The 23,057-nt window shown below is 39.4% G+C and overlaps 1 protein-coding gene across 1 annotated transcript in view; it reads left to right on the top strand.

Moving 5' to 3' along the window:
* The window catches only part of LOC113011196 (microtubule-associated protein 4-like), a 137,195-nt gene that overhangs the window by 18,057 nt on the left and 96,081 nt on the right, over positions 1 to 23,057 (top strand). The window contains 1 exon segment of the mRNA XM_026150630.1: positions 7,693 to 7,892. Coding sequence (XP_026006415.1) covers positions 7,693 to 7,892 — 200 coding nt within the window.

The following is a 23,057-nucleotide window of genomic DNA, read 5'->3' as shown; positions in this document are numbered from 1 at the left end:
TGATTTCTCAGAGCTGTTGCTGCTGTATGTTTGGAACCAGAAGTAACATCATTTGAGTGAAAGAACATCAGTGCTAAGTTGTCAGCTAATGGTAGCTAGCTTGGTTGTCAAGCTAGCTACCTTTAAAGAGCTCCGGTGTAACACACAGACACACATACAGTGGGGCAAAAAAGTATTTAGTCAGCCACCGATTGTGCAAGTTCCCCCACTTAAAATGATGACAGAGGTCAGTAATTTGCACCAGAGGTACACTTCAACTGTGAGAGACAGAATGTGAAAAAAAAATCCATGAATTCACATGGTAGGATTTGTAAAGAATTTATTCGTAAATTAGGGTGGAAAATAAGTATTTGGTCACCTCAAACAAGGAAAATCTCTGGCTCCCACAGACCTGTAACGTCTTCTGTAAGAAGCTTTTCTGTCCCCCACTCGTTACCTGTATGAATGGCACCTGTTTGAACTCATCATCTGTATAAAAGACACCTGTCTACAGCCTCAAACAGTCAGACTCCAAACTCCGCCATGGCCAAGACCAAAGAGCTTTCGAAGGACACCAGGAAAAGTATTGTAGACCTGCACCAGACTGGGAAGAGTGAATCTACAATAGGCAAGCAGCTTGGTGTGAAAAAAAATCAACTGTGGGAGCAATCATCAGAAAATGGAAGACATACAAGACCACTGATAATCTCCCTCGATCTGGGGCTCCACGCAAGATCTCATCCCGTGGGGTCAAAATGATCATGAGAACGGTGAGCAAAGATCCCAGAACCACACGGGGGCACCTGGTGCATGACCTGCAGAGAGCTGGGACCAAAGTAACAAAGGTCACCATCAGTAACACACTACAACGGCAGGGAATCAAATCCCGCAGTGCCAGACGTGTTCCGCTGCTGAAGCCAGTGCATGTCCAGGCCCGTCTGAAGTTTGCCAGAGAGCACATGGATGATACAGCAGAGGATTGGGAGAATGTCATGTGGTCAGATGAAACCAAAGTAGGACTTTTTGGTATAAACTCAACTCGTCGTGTTTGGAGGAAGAAGAATACTGAGTTGCATCCCAAGAACACCATACCTACTGTGAAGCATGGGGATGGAAACATCATGCTATGGGGCTGTTTTTCTGCCAAGGGGACAGGACGACTGATCCGTGTTAAGGACAGAATGAATGGGGCCATGTATCGTGAGATTTTGAGCCAAAACCTCCTTCCATCAGTGAGAACTTTGAAGATGAAACGAGGCTGGGTCTTCCAACATGACAATGATCCAAAACACACCGCCCGGGCAACAAAGGAGTGGCTCCGTAAGAAGCATTTGAAAGTCCTGGAGTGGCCTAGCCAGTCTCCAGATCTCAACCCCATAGAAAATCTGTGGCGGGAGTTGAAAGTCCGTGTTGCTCGGCGACAGCCCCAAAACATCACTGCTCTCGAGAAGATCTGCATGGAGGAATGGGCCAAAATACCAGCTACTGTGTGTGCAAACCTGGTAAAGACCTATAGTAAACGTTTGACCTCTGTTATTGCCAACAAAGGTTATGTTACAAAGTATTGAGTTGTATTTTTGTTATTGACCAAATACTTATTTTCCACCCTGATTTACGAATAAATTCTTTACAAATCCTACCATGTGAATTCATGGATTTTTTTTTTCACATTCTGTCTCTCACAGTTGAAGTGTACCTCTGGTGCAAATTACTGACCTCTGTCATCATTTTAAGTGGGGGAACTTGCACAATCGGTGGCTGACTAAATACTTTTTTGCCCCACTGTAAGTGCTGCGTTTGACACTGTGGATCACTGTATTTTATTGGATAGGCTTGAACATTTTATTGGAGTTACAGGAAATATTTTATCATGGCTGAGATCTTACCTGTCTGGGAGGTCTCAGACTGTTAGTTTTAAAAATGATCTCTCCGAGACCTGGGCAATGAGGCATGGGGTCCCTCAGGGCTCTGTACTTGGACCATTGCTGTTTTCTATGTATCTGCTGCCTCTTGGTGTTCTTTTACGTTCTTTTAATGTAACCTTTCATTGTTACGCTAACGACCTGCAGCTTTATGTTCCTCTAACCTTTGGAAATTGTGCTGAGGTGTCTAAACTAGAATCTTATCTATCTGCAATTAGGGGCTGGTTATCGGATAATTTCTTGCTCCTAAACACTGATAAGACAGAGTACTTGTCAAAAAACTTCAGTACTTGTCCCAAAATTTCATCTTGAAAATTGATGACATAAATTGCAGGGACAAGGTAAAAAACTTGGGCGTGTGGTTCGACATGGTGCTCTCCTTCGAGTCTCATGTTAAAGAGATAACAAAGACTGCCTTGTATCATTTGAGGAACATAGCCAAATTCAAAATCAACTTTTGCCAACGACATTGCAGAGGTTCTTGTCCATGCATTTGTGTCTTCACGTATTGATTATTGTAATGCTCTTCTTTCTGGGCTACCAAAGAAAAGCTTTAGAGGTCTACAGATGGTGCAAAATCCAGCTGCTCGCATTTTAACAAGAACTGGGAAATTTGAGCACATTACCCCTCTACTGAGATCTCTTTGTTGGCTACCTTGTTAGGTTCGAGCAGATTTTAAGATCCTGCTGCTCACCTACAAGGCCAGTGGATTGGCATCGTCATACCTCTCTGACCTTTTACACCTTTATGTTCCATGCCGTGCTCTACGATCTTAGGACTCTGGCCTTCTAAAGGTTCCCAGAGCCAGAAAAAAGACAATTGGAGAACGTGCGTTTTCTTTTCGTGTACCATATTTGTGGAACAACCTCCCTCAAGATGTTAGGCAGGCATGCTCTGTGGGGATTTTTAAAATTAAGTTGAAGACACATTTGTTCAACCTATCCTACATGTCTTAATTCTAGGCTTTCTAGTTTTTAAATTCTTATTGTTTTTAACTTGTATTGTGTTTTTTACTTGTATTGCTATGTATTGCTTTTATTTATTTATCCTTTTAGTTTCAAATAGCTGTACAGCACTTTGTTTATTATTGTTGATAGTTTTGTAGCCCAGGGATTGAAGGCTACAATGGGCCTACAGTTGGATTGTAGACCCATTCTAGGTCCTGACATCCAAGTATATGTAGCTCAGGAAGTCCAGTGGCGTATGAATGTGTGGGAATGTTAGATAATATGCAAATGTGTACAGAAAAAAGTGCTTGTGTGAATGAGACAAGTTGTATAAATTGTTTTGACTTCTCAGAGTAGAAAAGACCTATATAATAACTACTTCATTTACCATATGACTGCTCTTTGGTCTTGCCCATAGTGGTGGAGAGGATGGAATTGGAAATTGATTCTGTAGACAGGTGTGCTTTAATCACATAACAAGTTGAGATCAGGACTATCTACAATTGATTGAGCCAATCTGTGGGAGCCAAAATTCTAGCTGTATTGTAGGGGATCAAATATTTCACTCAGTGACATGCAAATTAACTTCTAACTTTTATATAATAGTTTTTGGGGTTTTTTTGGGGGGGAGGGGGGGGGGTATTTTGGTTTATCTTCTGACTCTCTCCAATAAGACTGCATTAAAAATTAGACACTAATTAGAATTTGGATGTGAGCTAACTTACAAATTCAATAGATCAAATAAACTGTGACAGTTAAGAATGTTGTAAATAAACACTTTCCAACCAACTGATAGTTTAATTGTTGATTTTGATTGTTAATAACTTTTTTGCATCACAAATCTTCATTTATAGTTATAAGAATGCATCAGCGTCTATAGCAGAAATGTAACAGTATACATTTTTAGTTTTAGTATGACATTTCCCTTTTTGTTTGGTTTTATTGGAGCAGATTATGTGGTCTGACTGAGCACTCTAAGCACTTTAGACAGCATAGCTCATTCACCCATTCACACCCACTGATGCAAGCATTTTTTTTCTACTTTTTTCTACATAAATTGTTGTTTAATGTTGTAGTGATTGAAATGATGAAAAGACATTTTTGTTCAATGACTCTTGCAATTCTAAGAGTTACTCTATTTACTGATACTTTAAGATTGAAAAATCTATAATGCAAACTCCTCCCAGAAAACTTTGTCAGCCTGGTCAAAATAATTACAAAACCTAGCTAATACCCTTTTTATGTAAAGCAGAAAAAGGCAGCAATTTGGAAATAGAGCTTAATTGACATTAGGTTTCGCGTTACCTCACACACAGTTACAAAAATATCCTCAGGTTAATCTCAGTTGTATTATGACGGTACAGCAAAGTGTTTAAATTCCTGCCAGTGTGTGTGTCCTAGCTTGTGTGAGGACTGCCAGTGGTTTGGAGGGTGAAGTGATTACGTAGCAGACGGTTGGCTTCAGACAGGGAGAGGTGGTGGTTTTCGGGTAGAAAGACAGTTTTTAATCCTTCAGACCTGAACAGCTCACTCAACAGTCTTACCGTCACTATAAGCTTTTTCTTTTTTCCTCCTTACTTTATGTACTGCTTTTTCTTTGCATAGTAACATAGTAACATGATAATACAGATGTGTCGCACTGATGTTAAAGTTTATTCTAAGAGGGAACCCACTGATTGTAGCCATCCTGTTGAAATAATGTTGTTTGTAAAAAAAAAAAAAGAAGAAAAAAAAGAAAATGTGATTCACAGAATGTTTATTTGAATAGAAATAAATTTTCACATATTTTAAACTTAACTAACTGTCTCTGTTTAGTGCAACTTTCTTGTAGTTGTCCACTATATTTCAACATTGTAATACAGTTCACAGGTATAGTAACTGTTGACTTTGCAGATTACATTTTTAGAAAACTACCTAAAAACAAACAGAATATATTATTCTGCATCTAAAATGATGAGCATGACCAGCTGTTAACTTTACTTTAAAATTTTGGAGTGCACCACTTTTACTAGTACTAGTACTACCTTAAGATAATGTTATTTCATATGTATTATACATTGTGGGAAGAAATATTGAGAAATATATAAGCCAGATTCACTCTTCTTACAGCTCAGCTGTAATACAGCTATTACAGCTTATTCACTAGCCACTCATTAACTATGCATGCTGTAGAGGATGTAATGCACATTGGTTTTATCAGAGCTTTTTCATCTGAAAATATCTGCGTACTGCAGACATAAATAGACAAAAAGCAGCTTCAAACTGAGCAGAACTGCAGAGTCCTGTGATCATCTTTAGTGTTTTTATCATTGTTTTGAGTAATTCTCTGTAAGTAAATCTTCGTATTGAATCTAGAAATTATATACACTGTTACCTTCAAAACGTGAAGCTTTTCCATAATTGGGATTCTGGATAAGCTTCTGTATGGGTTGTATTTCCAGACACAAAACTTAATTGTTATTCTGTATAATTCTGTATGTCAGTAATGATAAAAAAAATGTCTGCTATTGTGAGTAAAAACAGTAGATAGACAGATTCAATGAGGCAAAAAAAAGCCCCCCCCCCCCCCCCCCCCCCCCCAAAGAACCCCAAGTTCAGGCCTCTGAATGTTCTGGCTGATGAAACCTGTCCAATGAAGCGATAAATATTGCAGTATAATACGCTAGGAGGGCAATGGAGGCTTCTATTTAGGGATAGTTCATTTTAAAAATTAGAATGATGGCATTATTGAGTACATCCTGATTGTGTTTGTGTGAGGAAGAGTCAGGAGGAATGTGTGACTGTGACACAAAGTACTTGGAATGATCACTTTTGGTAAAAATGTATGTTTATGAGAAAAATGAGAGGAGAGTGAAAAAATAATACATTTGCATGTGGATTAGCGCAACAGTGAAAACCAACAAGAGAAAACCAACAAGAGAAAACAAGACTGTTAAAGAACCCCAAAGTGACTCTCAGTTTGGGAATGTTGTGTGTGGTGACCACTGTAAGGTGTCTGACCCCTGAAACAATGGCCTACAGTTCTTCTCAAGGCCTGCTAACACTCTACTGTATGTCCTCATCCTGGCTGCTGGCCACAGAGTGTCAGTGTGTGTGTGTTTGGTACAGTTGCAAGACAATGACAGCTTGTTTGCCGCGAGTGTGGATGGAGGGATAAACAGAAATAAAGGACAGGGAGAAAGAAGAGTCTGTAATAGGGTCATGCTGTCTAAGTGTTGGGCTGCAGTGTGTATTTGTGGGATTTAGAAAGTTGTAAGGGGTAATTTCTTAACTGAACATATTGATTTAAGTTATGTCAGGATGAAGTGCATTTCATATTCTTATTTCCTTCCTTGATGCATCTTATTCCAGAAACGGTTTGTCAGTCAAATTGTGCCTCTGTGTCATGGATTAGTTTGCATCATATTTGCTTTTTATGCTGTACTGTATATTACCGCTCTACTTTTCTCCACATTGGAGCTTGCTGAACAGGTGCTTCAATTAAGCATTTAATTAAGCATTAAGATTCCTTCCAAATTAATACGATTCCCAGTAGGGCTGTTCGATATAACGATATATATTGGATGCAATATAAAAACATCTATCGTTTCAGTTTACGCTATCGTTTGTTTAGTGGTGTCGCAAAATAAACTGTTTATGGCAATATTTTTTCATCGTTTTGATGGTCACTGTAGTGGCTGTATTAATTTCTTAAAGTTCTCTCTTTCTCTTATATTTAATATAACCACACTACAGACGGACAAGCGCCTGTTTTTATGCGTTGCCGTTAGCAACAACGACAGTAAAACTATCGCGTGTCCGCTTGTTTATTTTCCACATAACCCTTTCACAATAAAGCTCAAGATCCTGTTGAGACTTTTCAAAATAAACTGAATCACGTGAAAGAGTATGCAGAGTATTTACGGATGAGCAGCAAAAAAGAGTCGCCAGGTGCTAAAAAATAAACCTTAGACTCAAACGTTAGAACAGCCTTTTTCCCGCAGCACGCCGTATAATAAATACCCACAAAGAAAACGGTGGCCGTTACAACTTATGTCTAAAAATGTATCGCTTCATGCATCGGTTAAAACACTCGACTCCAGGTACATGACGCCCAGCTGGAAACACTTAACGCAAGTCGAGCTGCCCGAGATTCACAGCATTTACAGAAAATGTTAAATCTTTGTGATTTATATCGTTAAGGGGACGATATATGTCTTATATTGGGATATGAGATTTTGGTCATATTGCACAGCCCTAATTCCCAGTTCCAGATGCACTGAAACATCCCCACAGCATAATACTCCCACTACCATGTTTCACTGTGGGGACGGTGATCTTTCTTCTTTCTTCGCACATAAGCAACATATCTGTGCTTATAGTTTCATCTCATCATCAGTAATTCTTTTTTTTTTCAACTCTGAACTGATTGCTTTTGTTTTTGGCACGATGCTTTCTCAAGTAACAGTTCAGGCCCTTTGTGAAGCTTTTATATTGTGTGTAAAGATACTCCTCAGTTTTGACTAGATTTTTCAAGCTTTGAGCATTTGAAAGGTGCTTAAAAAGAAGTAAATGGTTCAATAAAAAGGTCTGTTTTCAAGTTGCTTATTAATATTTACCCAGGTCATTTTTTCTGAAATATGCCTGCTACTTTCTGTAGATAAGTAATTTAAGTTTTCTAAAAAAGAAGTCATATGTTGAAAATCCCTTGCTCTGTTTAAAAAAAAACTTGGGAGATTTTTTCCCAAAAACTGCCTGATAAAGTTTATAAGTGTAGTGAGCAACATGGGCGCCTGACTAAAGGTGAAGAAAAATATCATTAAGCAAAAATTTATGTAAGTAATTTTGTCCCTTTTCTCTCCAGTAACGGGACTATGGACCTGAGCCTGCGAGATGCTCTGGGTGGGGGTGGCGGTGGCGTCCAAGGTGGGGCCCCTGGTGATGCCCTCCTGAAGAGAGACTTTGTGGCTTCACTGGAGAAAGAGAGCTACGATGACAAAGTTGGGGAGACGGTCTCCAAGAGTGACTACCGACCCTTACTGGATGGAAAGGACACCAAGAGCGGTAAGTTGCTACAAGCATTTAAACATAGACATAGTGATTTTCTTCATGTGATCTTCTGGCTGAATGGGTTGGTTGGTAACCCATTAGATATTTAGATATTTTGGCATCACTAGAGTTCAATTTAAGTTGCCTGCCTCACACTGGCATCCAGTTCAAACTGAAAAACACAACCTGTATTTACCAGTTGGTTCTGTAGAATGAGCCATCAGTTGATGTGTGCTAGCACTGAGATCAGCTGGGATTGCAACTAAGCTTGACTTCATGGCCTGCTTGAAATAACATTAGGCTTGCAGTGCTTTTAAAATGAGTTACATCTTATCAATCTGATGGTAAGTGAAAGCTTAATAATGAAGCTGTGCCATCTGTGTATGGCTGTTATTGTAGTGCGCCATATCTTAAAGTTATTTTAAAGTCTACCACATATCTATATGATAATATATGTAATTTAATAGCAACAGAAAGGCAACATTATGGTACAGGACTCGGTGATTGGATTGGAGACTGTATGCTGCTTAGTTTTTTTGTCACGTTAGAAACCTGATCACTTGAAGAATCTCTGGCACTCAGCTTGGATCCAACACTTACTATAATTCAGTTTGACACCATCCGTTTTTTAGACAGTCCGTCTCTGGGTCAAAGTTCATTTTCAGACTTTACCTCTTAAAGAAACACAGAAGAAATAATTAGTTATAGAAATAGAAGAAATAATTTCCCAGGCTGCGTTGTATCCTTTGTGACTGCTAACATATTATTAACTTGACACCTTTTGAAGATGATCGGTGAAAGAGTCACGTCAGATTTGTCCAAAGCTGTAGGAAAACATTAGTTAGTGTGGAGGCGGCTGGATCTCAGGGAAGTAATGTAGCACAGATAAAGTTCTGTTAACTGTTCATAATATCAGACAAAATGTGCTGAAAAAGTAAAGCAACTTGAAGCTGACTTGGCCTCAAAATGATAATTTGTCACGCAAGCCTGTGATTCAAATGAAAATACCACCAAAGCAAGGTTTGACATGACCATGTTAATCTTCCATAGATGTTGAGTTGATCAAAACTGTGTTATGAAAATGGTGGAGTACAACTGTCCTGTTAGTTTGGTAATGTTTCCTGGCTTGCGGTACTATAATATGGAGAACTGAAGACATATCACTAGATGTTAAGAACGACTGGTGGATAGGGGAGGAGATTTCGATTGCTTTTTGTCAGCACAACGTGTCTGATACGCTTGGTTACTGACTTTTAATAAATAAATAAATCTGAGATGCTTGTAAAAACGTGTATACAGCAACTGTTGCCTGAATATTTTTCTGTGATTCATTCCCTACATCATGGTAAATAAATATGGTAGCAGTAGATATTATATAGTGGTTTTAAAGTATACAAACATTGTCTATGAGGGCGCAGTGGAGAGATAAGCTTTGAGACTGCTTGCCTTCCTTCCATAATTGAACCATAGAGAAATGAAAGAAGGAAATGTTAGGGCATCAAGGTTAAGAGCAAAGCTTTTCATAGAATTGGAGTTTATAGCTATTTGGTTAATGCTACCATGGGGCCAAGCTAAAGAGGTACTTGGAAACCAAACATCCATTAAGAGAGAAACTTAGCCTTCTTTAGACAAATGATTGGTATGAACCAGATCCAGCCAGATGGTTGGATAGTAGGAAGTAGCCATTTGCAAATAAATAAACAAAAAGAAATAAAGAATTAAGAATTTAATGCTGGGCCCCCAAATGGGCAATCAGAAATATGACCAAAACCAAAAAAAAGAAGAAGAAACAAGACAAAACAAACAAGAATTAACAATGTCACATAATATTGCACAGATATGAATTTAAAAAATACCACCGTATGTCCTTATTTTACATAATCACTTATTTCAGTTATATTTAGTTAGCATTTGTTTCACAGATTAATTGTCTATAGATTTAGGGAATAATGAATCTAGTAACGAACCTCGTCCCCTATTCAGAATTGAATGCTGGCTGAAAAAAGAATAACAATAACATTTCACTAAATAATTCATTGTTAGTTATCTTTTGCATGATAATGAAGATACAGGGAGTGCAGAATTATTAGGCAAGTTGTATTTTTGAGGAATAATTTTATTATTGAACAACAACCATGTTCTCAATGAACCCAAAAAACTCATTAATATCAAAGCTGAATGTTTTTGGAAGTAGTTTTTAGTTTGTTTTTAGTTTTAGCTATTTTAGGGGGATATCTGTGTGTGCAGGTGACTATTACTGTGCATAATTATTAGGCAACTTAACAAAAAACAAATATATACCCATTTCAATGATTTATTTTTACCAGTGAAACCAATATAACATCTCCACATTCACAAATATACATTTCTGACATTCAAAAACAAAACAAAAACAAATCAGCGACCAATATAGCCACCTTTCTTTGCAAGGACACTCAAAAGCCTGCCATCCATGGATCCTGTCAGTGTTTTGATCTGTTCACCATCAACATTGTGTGCAGCAGCAACCACAGCCTCCCAGATACTGTTCAGAGAGGTGTACTGTTTTCCCTCCTTGTAAATCTCACATTTGATGATGGACCACAGGTTCTCAATGGGGTTCAGATCAGGTGAACAAGGAGGCCATGTCATTAGTTTTTCTTCCTTTATACCCTTTCTTGCCAGCCACGCTGTGGAGTACTTGGACGCGTGTGATGGAGCATTGTCCTGCATGAAAATCATGTTTTTCTTGAAGGATGCAGACTTCTTCCTGTACCACTGCTTGAAGAAGGTGTCTTCCAGGAACTGGCAGTAGGACTGGGAGTTGAGCTTGACTCCATCCTCAACCCGAAAAGGCCCCACAAGCTCATCTTTGGTGATACCAGCCCAAACCAGTACTCCACCTCCACCTTGCTGGCGTCTGAGTCGGACTGGAGCTCTCTGCCCTTTACCAATCCAGCCACGGGCCCATCCATCTGGCCCATCAAGACTCACTCTCATTTCATCAGTCCATAAAACCTTAGAAAAACCAGTCTTGAGATATTTCTTGGCCCAGTCTTGACATTTCAGCTTGTGTGTCTTGTTCAGTGGTGGTCGTCTTTCAGCCTTTCATACCTTGGCCATGTCTCTGAGTATTGCACACCTTGTGCTTTTGGGCACTCCAGTGATGTTGCAGCTCTGAAATATGGCCAAACTGGTGGCAAGTGGCATCTTGGCAGCTGCACGCTTGACTTTTCTCAGTTCATGGGCAGTTATTTTGCGCCTTGGTTTTTCCACACGCTTCTTGCGACCCTGTTGACTATTTTGAATGAAACGCTTGATTGTTCGATGATCACGCTTCAGAAGCTTTGCAATTTTGAGACTGCTGCATCCCTCTGCAAGATATCTCACTATTTTTGACTTTTCTGTGCCTGTCAAGTCCTTCTTTTGACCCATTTTGCCAAAGGAAAGGACGTTGCCTAATACTTATGCACACCTGATATAGGGTGTTGATGTCATTAGACCACACCCCTTCTCATTACAGAGATGCACATCACCTAATATGCTTAATTGGTAGCAGGCTTTCGAGCCTAGACAGCTTGGAGTAAGACAACATGCATGAAGAGGATGATGTCGACAAAATACTCATTTGCCTAATAATTCTGCACTCCCTGTAGTTCAGCATCATCATTAATTCACATATATTCACAGATTTTTCTTCAATTCAGAATGGTTTAAGTTCATATAAACAGGGACAGCTCATGTTCCTCAGATTATACTCTACATATCCAGGCTATCAGGGATCTTCCTGGGACTGTGTGTCGCTTTAAAGATTGCTTTAAAGTGTACATGACACTTTGGCTGACCTTGTCTAGACTGAAACTGGCTGTAGGATTGTCTGTCTTTTCTCTCAGGCTTGTTCTCTGCATTTTTTCATAGTTTCATTTTTATTTCACTTTCTCTTTCTCTCAGTTTCTGTTCCATCCCTCTTTTTTGTCCTTCTCCCTTCGTGTCATTGTCATGCTGTGTCGGTCTGGAGACAGTGCTGCCTTAGCATCATTGCCTTCACACACACACACACACACACACACACACACACACACACACACACACACACACACACACACACACACACACACAAAGCCATAATTAGCACCCACCTTGAGGCACAGCCTCATCCATCGAGTTGAAAGTGAACCTGTCTGGCTTTTAATGTTTTACTTGCAATAATCCAGAGCTTTAAGGAGCCAAAATAATGCATAAACCCTTGTCTATGGCACTAATATGGCATGTTGGTAACTAAAGGACATATACTCTATCTTCCCCTTGCTCATACCCGCACACCCAACCCAGTACTGTATCTCTCTTTAGCAGAGTCAAGTGATGTCTTTTCACAGACGTCTATACAGTCTGACCTTTGCAGCCAGAGGAGTTGTCCTCTGTTGGGTATGAGAAACAATGGAGTCTACCTCTAACAGGAGTTAACCCTGATGATATCAACATGGTTTGATGATTTATAAGCAGTTTATTATGTTAACATTTTAGTTTGCCTTGCACAATCAGTAGTCTGATACAAAACTCTTACTCTGACCCCCACAAACCAAGCCTAGTCAAGTGCTACAGGCAAACAGAATTATGACTGTCAGAATGAATGCTGCAAGAGTTGTGAAAAAGCTACATTCAATGTATGTTTTAATGTATGTTAGGCCTGTAAATGGTAAGTAGAGTTGATCTCAAAAATGAAAAATATGCATATGTTTAGTACAGTTTTTCCAGGCATAATTAGTGCACTACTAATATTTTAGCTTTTTTGGTATTTTCTTAATTCATAGGCTGGATGAAAGTATAGTTGAGGGAGACACAACAACGAGAACATCTAAGCATTGGTGACTATACGCAGTAGGCCTGTAGGTCATATGAGTGTTCCTGTCCAAGAGAGAGGATCATACTGTGTCTGAGAGCAGATGTTTTACCACAGGGGTTTCTCTGATGTTGTCATATCACAACTCCTCAAATGCATCAGACACACAAGTGAGACCTGAAATGTCCATTCGAGGCCGACTTTTTTCCATGCCTAATTGACTTGGAAAGAAAATGCAATCTAAATACAAAAGTTGCACCCAAGTTAAAATAAGTTATTCATATCTTGATTTGCTGTTCGATGTTCCAAACTTCATTAATGACAAACCTGTCAGTAAACTGTTCAATTTGAGTTGCTCAGTCCAGTTGTTAGACTTTATTATACACTGCTGTCTTCTTTTATAGAGTAAAAAGTAATCGAAATTGTATAAAAATATTAGCAGCGCAATTTTCAGATATATAATAGTTTAAATTATGGGTGGGTGGTATAAACGGTATACGGTAGAAACGATATGAATTTGGCCAATGGTAGAGATTTTGACTATACCGCTCTACCGGAATAGCGTATGTTGATGGTGTCATCAAGCTGCGCCTGTTTTGGTTGAAAGTATTGCAGCGGCTGCAAACAATATCATCTGCAAATTATGCCGGGTGACAGTAATAGCGAAGAGATGAAACATGTAACGCGGTTAAAGGACCAGGGCGCCTGACTGCAGCCTCATAGACAATGAGCTATCAGAATAAGATTCGACTATGGAGCCTAAGGGTGTGAATAAAACACAGGAAACAAAAGTAGAGCTCAAATATATATATATTATGTTTGTTATGAGAAGTGTATAGACGGATGTACAAAAGAAATAAAAACATATGCATATATATCACAAACAAAAATAATGTTGACAATACAAAACAGCTTAGTAGGTTCCAAAAGGAGGTGGGATAAGGTGTAGTCCAGTATGTGATTTAGTTTAGTTCCATGGACCTGTGATAGGTCATGTGTCAACAATTTGTGATTCAGTCCATAGGTTCACAATTCCTACCGCAACGTAGCGGTGGTCGGGTGGCTCGCCATCTCGCGCTGATCAGGGCTGATCGCGGGAGAACAAAAAAAAACCTGACCTAAACAAGGTCAAAAAACAGAAATTATCATTCACAGAAGAAAATGAAACAGCATTCTACTGCTGTGACAAAATAAATCCATAAATCCATAAATAACAAAGTCAAGTAATCAATGCCACGTTTCATACAACAATCAATAAACCATCATCTCTTATAATGAATGTCATTCTAAATACTATTCTAGAAAGACATTCTCATGGGTCCCATCAAAGTATATCAGCGTTAAAGCTAATAAATATTATCCAAAGTTAATCAAATATATTTACAAAACTCATTTAATCACAGGTGTTGCGCAACAGATTCAATAATGTAAATGGAATTTAACTCAATGCAAAATCTCATAGGCCGTTTCGGCATTTCATCAGAAAAGTAACAAAAAACATCCAAAACGGACAAAACTACAAAAATCAAATCACTCGTTCAACTCTAGATACGTTAAGTCAACATTCGGCCATAATGGAATAAACAAAAACAACAATATTCAATAGATGACACTAGTAATTGCACTTACTGTCGCTAGCCTAGCATTAGCTTACCAGCATTGTAGGATGTGCGATCGCGGCTCCGCATGTACATTAATTGTGACAAAACAAAACAAACAAATAACTCACCGTTGAGTCGAGTGTGAGGTAGTGTAAAGATGAATGAATCGGCCGGGTTATTGCACGCTGTCAACTGGCCTGTAGTGCAAAATTTGTCGTGATCTGACAAGTACGCCAACCACAGGGACAACAGCAGCCAGAGGAGCAGGGACATGCAGCTGATTGACCCGGAACTTATACAGGATTCATTCCCGCCACAATAAAGGGACTGGCGGAAGTGGGGTCAGAAGTTACCGTGGTTACAAACACGTTTTGGAATATGAAGAAAGCCAAAAACTGCGCTTCCTCCACTTCTGTACTATTGATTCATTAATGTTGAATTCTCTCGCAGCTGCTCTATTCCCATGTTGTTGCAGTATATTAATGACTAACCTCGTATTGTGGATGGATTATCTCAGTTGTTCTCCTGACTGAAGTTTGGTCCGTTTACAGCATCCTGCCATGCGATTGCATTTGTCCCTAACCATCGGGAACCCTCACGTTAACTTGTATCGAGTGGAAAAAAGTTAGCGTTCATCCTTCAGCTTCACTGTGTTTATGTTACGCTAACATAGCTGTGTCGCTAGCGATCATGTAGCACATCATTATATACCAGCTAGCCCAACTTCAGTAACCCTACAAATGTCACTGCTGTTTATTTTCTGTCTTCATTTGTGTTGGAAGTGACAGCAGAGCTGTACTTTGAATTTTTCAGTCAATACATGCTATATCATGCTTAGGTGGAAACTAGCGAGCTAACTTCCTGCTAACTTCCTGCTAACTTCCTGCTAGCTTCTAACTCCATTAAATTTAATAAATTCTGTTTTCATGGATTCCTGGATGTTAAACTTAATTGTTACACCTTGTAAATCAGCAACTCTGATCATGTTATTAAAGATGAAAGAATTTAGACAGTTTTTAACTCTCAGTGATGCTGCAGTGTTTGTTTGACTTTGGAAGCTATAAGTTTTGGACCCAGATTACTCTGCGAGGCTCCTGACTATGGTAGCTGTAATCCTCCAACAATCCATCAAGCGGTGCGGCTTCATAGCTTACCAAAGTCGTACTAAAACATTTTTGACAGATTTTTGAGCGCCGTGTACCACATATAATTAGTTCGAGGTCAGTAAGCACAACCAGAATTCATACATTAGGCGCACTGTTGATTTTTGAGAAAATTAAAGGATTTTAAGTGTGCCTTATAGTGCAGAAAATACATTATGCAGAAGAAAAGAATAGATCGCGATATATATCATTACCGCACATGCTTCAAATTATACCGCAATATGGATTTTAGGCCATATCGCCCAGCCCTAGTTTCAATAGTAAAACAATTTAATAGTAAACATAATTAATCTTGTATTTAGAGTAGTAGTTCTCTGGAATTACAATTCAAAGACTACTTTCTTAAAGCAACTCGGTAGCATAATTCATAAAGGACATTGAACGCTGTACTCTTTGACCTGTTCATTAAGAATAATTTTTACAACTGAATAAAAACAACTGTCTGCACTGATTACAGTGACTTTGGTTGTTTTTTGGTTGATCAGACTAAAAACCTACATGGCAAAAAATCTGATTCTGGATCGTCAGTAGTAGCCAGGCCAGTCAGTAATTTGAGTGGTATACCAGAAAATACATTGCATTACATTTCCAAAAAGTAGAAGATTTCAAAGTTAGGAGTTTTTCTCCAGGAGGATTTATATCAGCACTTCTTCCAGTTTGGAGGAGCGCTTATTTGATAGGAGAAGAGGAAAGAGCCAATATACAATCTGTCAAATGGACAAAAATGAACTCTAACAGCTGCCTTAATGTTATACAGGATAAAATGCTGCTTTAACATGGTCAACATTAAGAGAATAACACAACTTGACTGCAGTTCAAATACATTCTATATTAAGAGGAACTTGGTGAATCATTTTTACATAATGACTTGTTAGACTGGCACATTGACATCTCTAGGTGGAGGGTGAAGACACGTCAGACACAATATCAATCAATGTCTCAGACAGGGGAGTTTCTCTTCAGCTTCTGTTTTCTCTGCTTTTTTAACTGCATTGTTTTTTCCATGTCCTCCGATTTCTGTTATTCAGTAGTAGCAGGTGTTTACTCTTCCTTTTGCTGTGCTCAGCTGGGATGAAGGCCTTTAATACACCTTTTTGTAATATGAGCTGAATATGAAGCCAGGTGCTCATGTGTCCTCAATGTCACTGAGGACAGCATGTTTTAGTTCTGCCTCGTTTTCATCCTCACACCTCATTTTACTAAAACAGCACCTACTTTACTGCTTTAGAGTGGACTGAACATGAGTGGCCTTATCTCACTTTACACATAGCAGCGGAAAGATCAAGACCAGTACAATCAGAATTCTAATTCAAGAAAGAAAAACAGAGTATTAAGTGTAGTTCAAACAAATAAATATCATATATAATAAATAATTAAATAAATAATTATTCTATTAAATTAATATAATAATAATTATTATATTAAATTATTTAATTAATGATGCCTTAACACCAATTTCTTGTCATCTCCTCTCAACCAGGCACATGATAATTTACCAGTGCATAGTCATGACCCAGTGTGGAGTACTCTCAGCTTTTTTTAAATCTAGATTTAAACATATATATACTCTTTTAAGTCTAAGGTTTGACGCATCAGGAGTTATACAGTAAAAAGAAGTCATCTGGACCTTCTGCAACATGCGCACTGTAAGCTAAAGTAGCTTTGCATGAATCATGGTTCAAAATAATCCTTACTTCATGTTCTGACCTACAGTAGCATCCTCTCCACTGTGCTGCAACATAAGCCCACTGTAAGTACAAAATACTTTCACAGTGATGAGACTAAAAGTCATACAGAAACATCCTCGCTTGAGGATCAATAAGCTATTGAATAATGGGGTACACTTAGTTTACACACCGCTTCTACATTTTGTTCAGTAAATAAAAACATGATGTAATATATCATGTGTTGTTTGTCTGATGTTACATTTAAAGTAAGGTGATTTTTTAAATTAAAACCTGTATATTCTTTTTACAATAACAAGAGATTAAAAACACTTTATTATGTATCTTTTAGGCCTGATCTTGTCACAGTTATTGTACTAATTGTGTATGTTTCATCGTTTGTAAGCACAAATATCTAAAACCACTTTATAGAAAAACATAATTGTAATGAGTAATGAGCTGCCAATGTCTTCTCTGTAATTTTTTAGTCTTTTTTTCTGTGGAAGTAAAATTTCTTTGTAGTGTTGCTTCTTTTTATTTCTTTGGTAGTTAAATGTCTTTACACTGAATGAAAGGGGAACAATTTGGAGGTGTTTTATTGAAACGATTTATTAATTGTAATTTTAGTGTTCTGGCCCAATTTAGGATTAAACTGGACTGAATGTGTATAGTGACTTTAACAGCAGAGTGAAGTTTACCTTACTGTGGGCTCATGGTGTAACACAATGGATAGGAAGCTACTGCAGTCAACTCATGTTTTTATCAAGCTGGGATGTGGCTGTGTTTGTTGAGGCATACTAACACACCCCTGCAGGAGTATGCTTTTACTGTATGTGTGGTATCACAGTACAGGGGAGGGAGAGAGGAGTGACCTTCTTGGAATATTGTGTGTGTTTGTGTGTGCCCGTGTAAAAAGAAAACACCCAGTGAGAGTGTGCGTTTGCATTTGAGGCGTTTTGCATTCCTGAGTGCATGCATTTGTATGTGTATGTGTGTTGTGCTACGGGACCTTGAGGTCATATGCAACTGCAGTACAGTGGAGGAGCAAAGGCAGCAGTGAGGTCATCGCACACACCTTGGCTGTCACTGTCAATAATAGGGATGTGTGTGTGCTGAGTTCAGCTTATCTGTTGAAGTGAATATGACATAAGCGAAGCTTTTACAGCACTTCTGGAAATGGCTGATTGACTGACAGCTGAGCAAATGTGACATCCTAAAGCCACCAACACAGACAGAGCAGTTTTCAAACTCAGATGGTTTTTACTGCAAACTTTGATCTCTGTTAATAATAATAATAGTAATAATATTAAGAATTATTAAAAAAAAATATGAATAAAAGAGAAAAAGTCAGCTCTAAATTAAAATAATTCAATTGTACTCCACAAGGTATATTCTGACACATGGGAGCATAGTGAGATCTAAAGCAATATATACACTTTATTTGTCACCAAAACTTTGGTGACTGTTAATCAACCAAAACATGAATAACAAGCAAACTTAATAATAGAAATAAAATAATTTCAGATTCAGTTCTCACCATTCGGTTTCAGTTCCAAAATTCAGTTCAAGAGTAATCAACCGCAGATTAGTAAAACTATGTTTTACTAGCGGACCGAAAGTGTTACTGTCACGGTCCGCTGTGACAGACCGTGTGGAGAGTGCGTGGAGGACTCAGGTGCAGACACGAGTGACACGGGAGTAAACTTTAAACAAAAGCGAGCCTTTTATTGTGGCTGGTAACGCAAGAGAGACAAACAAGAATAAGGGCAGCTCAAAAGCAATAACTAAACAGAAACCTAAACTGGGAATGAACTGAGGTAAGACTATGAATACAACAGACCGGGCATGGAAACATGGAGGGTGGGAACACAGACGACGCGACACAGACTGTACGAAACACAGAGACTAAATACACATGAGGGAAGATCAGGGGAAGTGGATGCACACGGGGAACACAGGTGACACTGATAATCATAACAAGACACGGCAGGAGTGAACGTAACACTGATGGGAGATGGGCAAAGTAAAGCAGGAAGTACACAGAGGTTCAAACAGGAGGAGAGAGAGCACGGGGAGAACGCAGACATAACGGGCTGGGGAAAACATAGAATAAAGCACAAAGAGAGACGAGGGCTCATAAATACACAGAGGGGCACACAGGGGGTAAGAGTCATGAAGGGAAAACACATAAGGAACAACGTAACAGATCAACCCAGGAAGCATGGCCTAAATAAAGAACAAAATACAAAAATACATGAAAACTAAGAATACTGGGCCCACATGGCCCAGGACCATGACAGTTACTGACGGGAATCTACAGCGTCTTGAGCTGAATTAAGACTTCAGAAGTCATTCGTCATGTCGAATGACCAGCGGATGAACTCTCAGGTTGGTAATAAATGTATTACATGTATAAGACCAAGCGTCATGTTAACAAATGATAGCCGTACAGTAGCTTTTATGCTTATTGTAGCTGTTAGCTACAATAAGCATTGAATTCAGCTTTGACAAACAAATATGATCGACTGTTTCTAGTAGAATTCCAAAGTTGTCATCTTGTACCCTGTCAGAGCCCTGACAGGGTACAAGAAACTATTTTGTGCAACTTTTTTGGAGGAAAATCTAGCATCTGAGTCCACACAACGTTCACAAGACTTACAGTTTTAATTCGTTCCAGGGGAAAACTTTCCCAAGTTTCAGGTCCATTGTTCGTCTTCTCCGCAGGTCTGTAATGATATGTTTACTCACAACATCACTACTTATCATCTTTTGTTCAAGTACTCCTTTGGCACGAGTTTTCCAAATATGTGTGTTTATTACACACATTACTAACCAAAAGAGTCTCCTTTTGTCGTCACACATTTTTTCTTTAAACAAACCATATTTAACTGCTTTAATATTGACATCCACATCATAGCCAATCTCTGTCATCTTATGCCTGATCTCAGTTGTCCTATAACAATCCAATAGGAGATGTTCTAGGGTCTCATCTTCATCACAGTCTGTCATAGGGCATTTCATGGTGGTAACAAAACAACTCCATTGTACCACCACTCTCACAGGGAGGCGCCCGAGCGAGATGAGCCACACCACGTCTCTCATGCTTTCAGATAATAATTTGTCTTGTATATTTTTAACTATTGAAAGGTTTTCATCTTCATTTGCATACTTATATTGAATTACACCTTCATTTTTGGTTTCATTAATTTTTTTATAGATATTTTTCATGTTCTCTTGGAGAATATTTAAACCATAATGTTCCCATTGACTTGATAAGTCACCGAACATAAGTCTGTGGTATGGAACACCCGCTCTGGCCCTGCCTCTTTTCTTTTGCCACAATTGCTCCTTCCCTCGAACCCACGGGGCACCCCGAGAAATTGCGCTTTGAATAATTTTTATAAAAGGAATTCGCAAAACAATCTCTAAGTCTGGGGCTCCCAAACCCCCGTGTTTCCTAGTCTTGTACATAAATTTTCTCTTAGTCACTTCTCGATTGGATCCCCAGATAAATTTAATGCACATCTTACTTATTTTCATTACAGTTGTTCTCGGAGGAGGAAAAATTGCGGCAAGGAAAAGAAGTTTCGAAATTATGTGCGTTTTTACAATATTAATACGCGTTTTATAATTTGTATCTTTGTTCTCCCATTTCATAATTTCCATTTTAATTTCATTTTCTTTCTTATTCCAATTTAGTAAACTAGAGTCAGTATTATCAATCCATATACCCAAAATTTTAATCTCCCTTCATCATTTTAGGTTGTCTGGTCGGATGTCCAAGCCACACAGTTTTGTCTTGGTTCAGTTTGGCACCTGATGCCTGTTCGTAATGGTGTAATATCTCCATAACTGAAGACAGTTCGTTTTGGTTTCTAATTATCACCGTCACGTCATCTGCATACGCCAAAGCTGCGATTTTAAGGGATTTATCAAGGACGTGTTACCCCCCTCCACCATTAACAAATGGTTCAGCCCATAGCAGGACCGGCTTTTTTCTTGTTTTTAGCAGCAAGCCATGCCTATGATTGTGCCAGAGCACATTTTGAACAACACCGCCCCATGTTGTGTAGCTTTCTGGATTTTATACTTATTGGGCTACATATTTATTTATTACACAGGCTATGCAGTACATAGGATCAAAATTCAGTTGTTTTATGTGGACTTAATGTGAAACTAACATGTTTAATTATGTGGGCTACAAAAAATAATTAAGTTATAGACTATATTTATATGAAAAGCATGTATACTTACTGCATTTGAATCACTTTAACCATATGTCACCACCTGCATATGTGTTTGAAAAAAAAGGCTTTGATTTTGCCACCCCATTTGATTTCTCTGCCACCCTCATGCCACCCTAAGAAAATTTCTCTAGATCCGCCCCTGCTCCAAGGCACACATTGCCAGATGTGAGCACAGAAGCCCCAACCAGTCAGAAGAAGCTTACAGTAGCTTATCTTAGCTCAGTGGTTCCCAAACACCACCTCCCCACCTAACCACACACACACATATTTTGTTTTCAAACTCCATTGAGATTTATTTCACACCTCAAACATTTAGTAAACAATTGAACAAATAAAAGTAAACTGCAATAAATTACACGTAGCAATAAAATAAACTACTAATTCTTTTATGCTACGTCCACACCTACATGGTATTTTTGAAAACGTAGCTGATTCTACGTAGCTGATTCACCTCCCACAGGTGTGTCCTGTGGGAGGTGTTGCGGGAGTATGGGGTGTCTGGCCCATTGCTATGGGCCATTCGATCCCTATACAACCGTTGCAAGAGCTTGGTTCGCATTGCCGGCAATAAGTCGGACTCGTTCCCAGTGGGTGATGGGCTCTGCCAGGGCTGCCCTTTGTCTCCTGTTCTGTTCATAATTTTTATGGGCAGGATTTCTAGGCGCAGCCAAGTGGCGGAGGGCTTTCGCTTTGGTGGCCTCAGAATCTCATCTCTGATTTTTGCGGATGATGTGGTTCTGTTGGCTTCATCGGGTGAGGGCCTCCAGCTCGCACTGGAACGGTTCGCAGCCGAGTGTGACGCTGCGGGAATGAGGATCAGCACCTCCAAATCTGAGGCCATGGTTCTCAGCCGGAAAAGGGTGGAGTGCCCACTCCGGGTCGGGGATGAATTCCTGCCCCAAGTGGAGGAGTTCAAGTATCTCGGGGTCTTGTTCGCGAGTGATGGGAGAAGGGAGCCGGAGATCGACAGACGGATTGGGGCTGCAGCTGCAGTAATGCGGACGCTGCACCGGTCCGTCGTGGTGAAGAGGGAGCTGAGTGTAAAAGCGAAGCTCTCAATTTACCGGTCGATCTACGTCCCTACCCTCACCTATGGCCACGAGCTGTGGATAGTGACCGAAAGAACGAGATCGCGGATACAAGTGGCAGAAATGAGCCGGTTCGAGCCGCGGCTTGGACAGTCTCGGTCGTTGTGTCCTTGGGCAAGACACTTCACCCGTTGCCTACTGGTGGTGGTCAGAGGGCCCGGTGGCGCCAGTGTCCGGCAGCCTCGCCTCTGTCAGTGCGCCCCAGGGAGGCTGTGTCTACAATGAAGCTGCCATCACCAGTGTGTGAATGTGTGTGTGAATGGGTGGATGACTGGATATTTAAAGCGCTTTGGGGTCCTTAGGGACTAGTAAAGCGCTATACAAATACAGGCCATCTACCATTTACAAAATACTGTTAATCTTAATATCTTCAGTTTTTACTTTACTGTATAAAGAACATCTCCAAAATGTCAGGAGTAGTTAGTCATTACAACAAGTGTTTGTGAACTAAAAATAAAAAATGTGGGATACTGTTTGTCCGTGATTTGAAGAGCCCAGTGCGTGCTCCTGACGCAGGGAGAACTAATTCTATCACAGAGACCTACCTCAGCAGTTGTGCAGGTGAAGCCAAAGGGAAGATATGCTTCACCATATTTTC

This window comes from Astatotilapia calliptera, chromosome 18 (assembly GCF_900246225.1).
Source record: "Astatotilapia calliptera chromosome 18, fAstCal1.2, whole genome shotgun sequence".
Taxonomy (NCBI): domain Eukaryota; kingdom Metazoa; phylum Chordata; class Actinopteri; order Cichliformes; family Cichlidae; genus Astatotilapia; species Astatotilapia calliptera.
The sequence above is the reverse complement of the archived record's forward strand: the minus strand, read 5'-3'. Positions and strand labels throughout refer to the sequence as shown.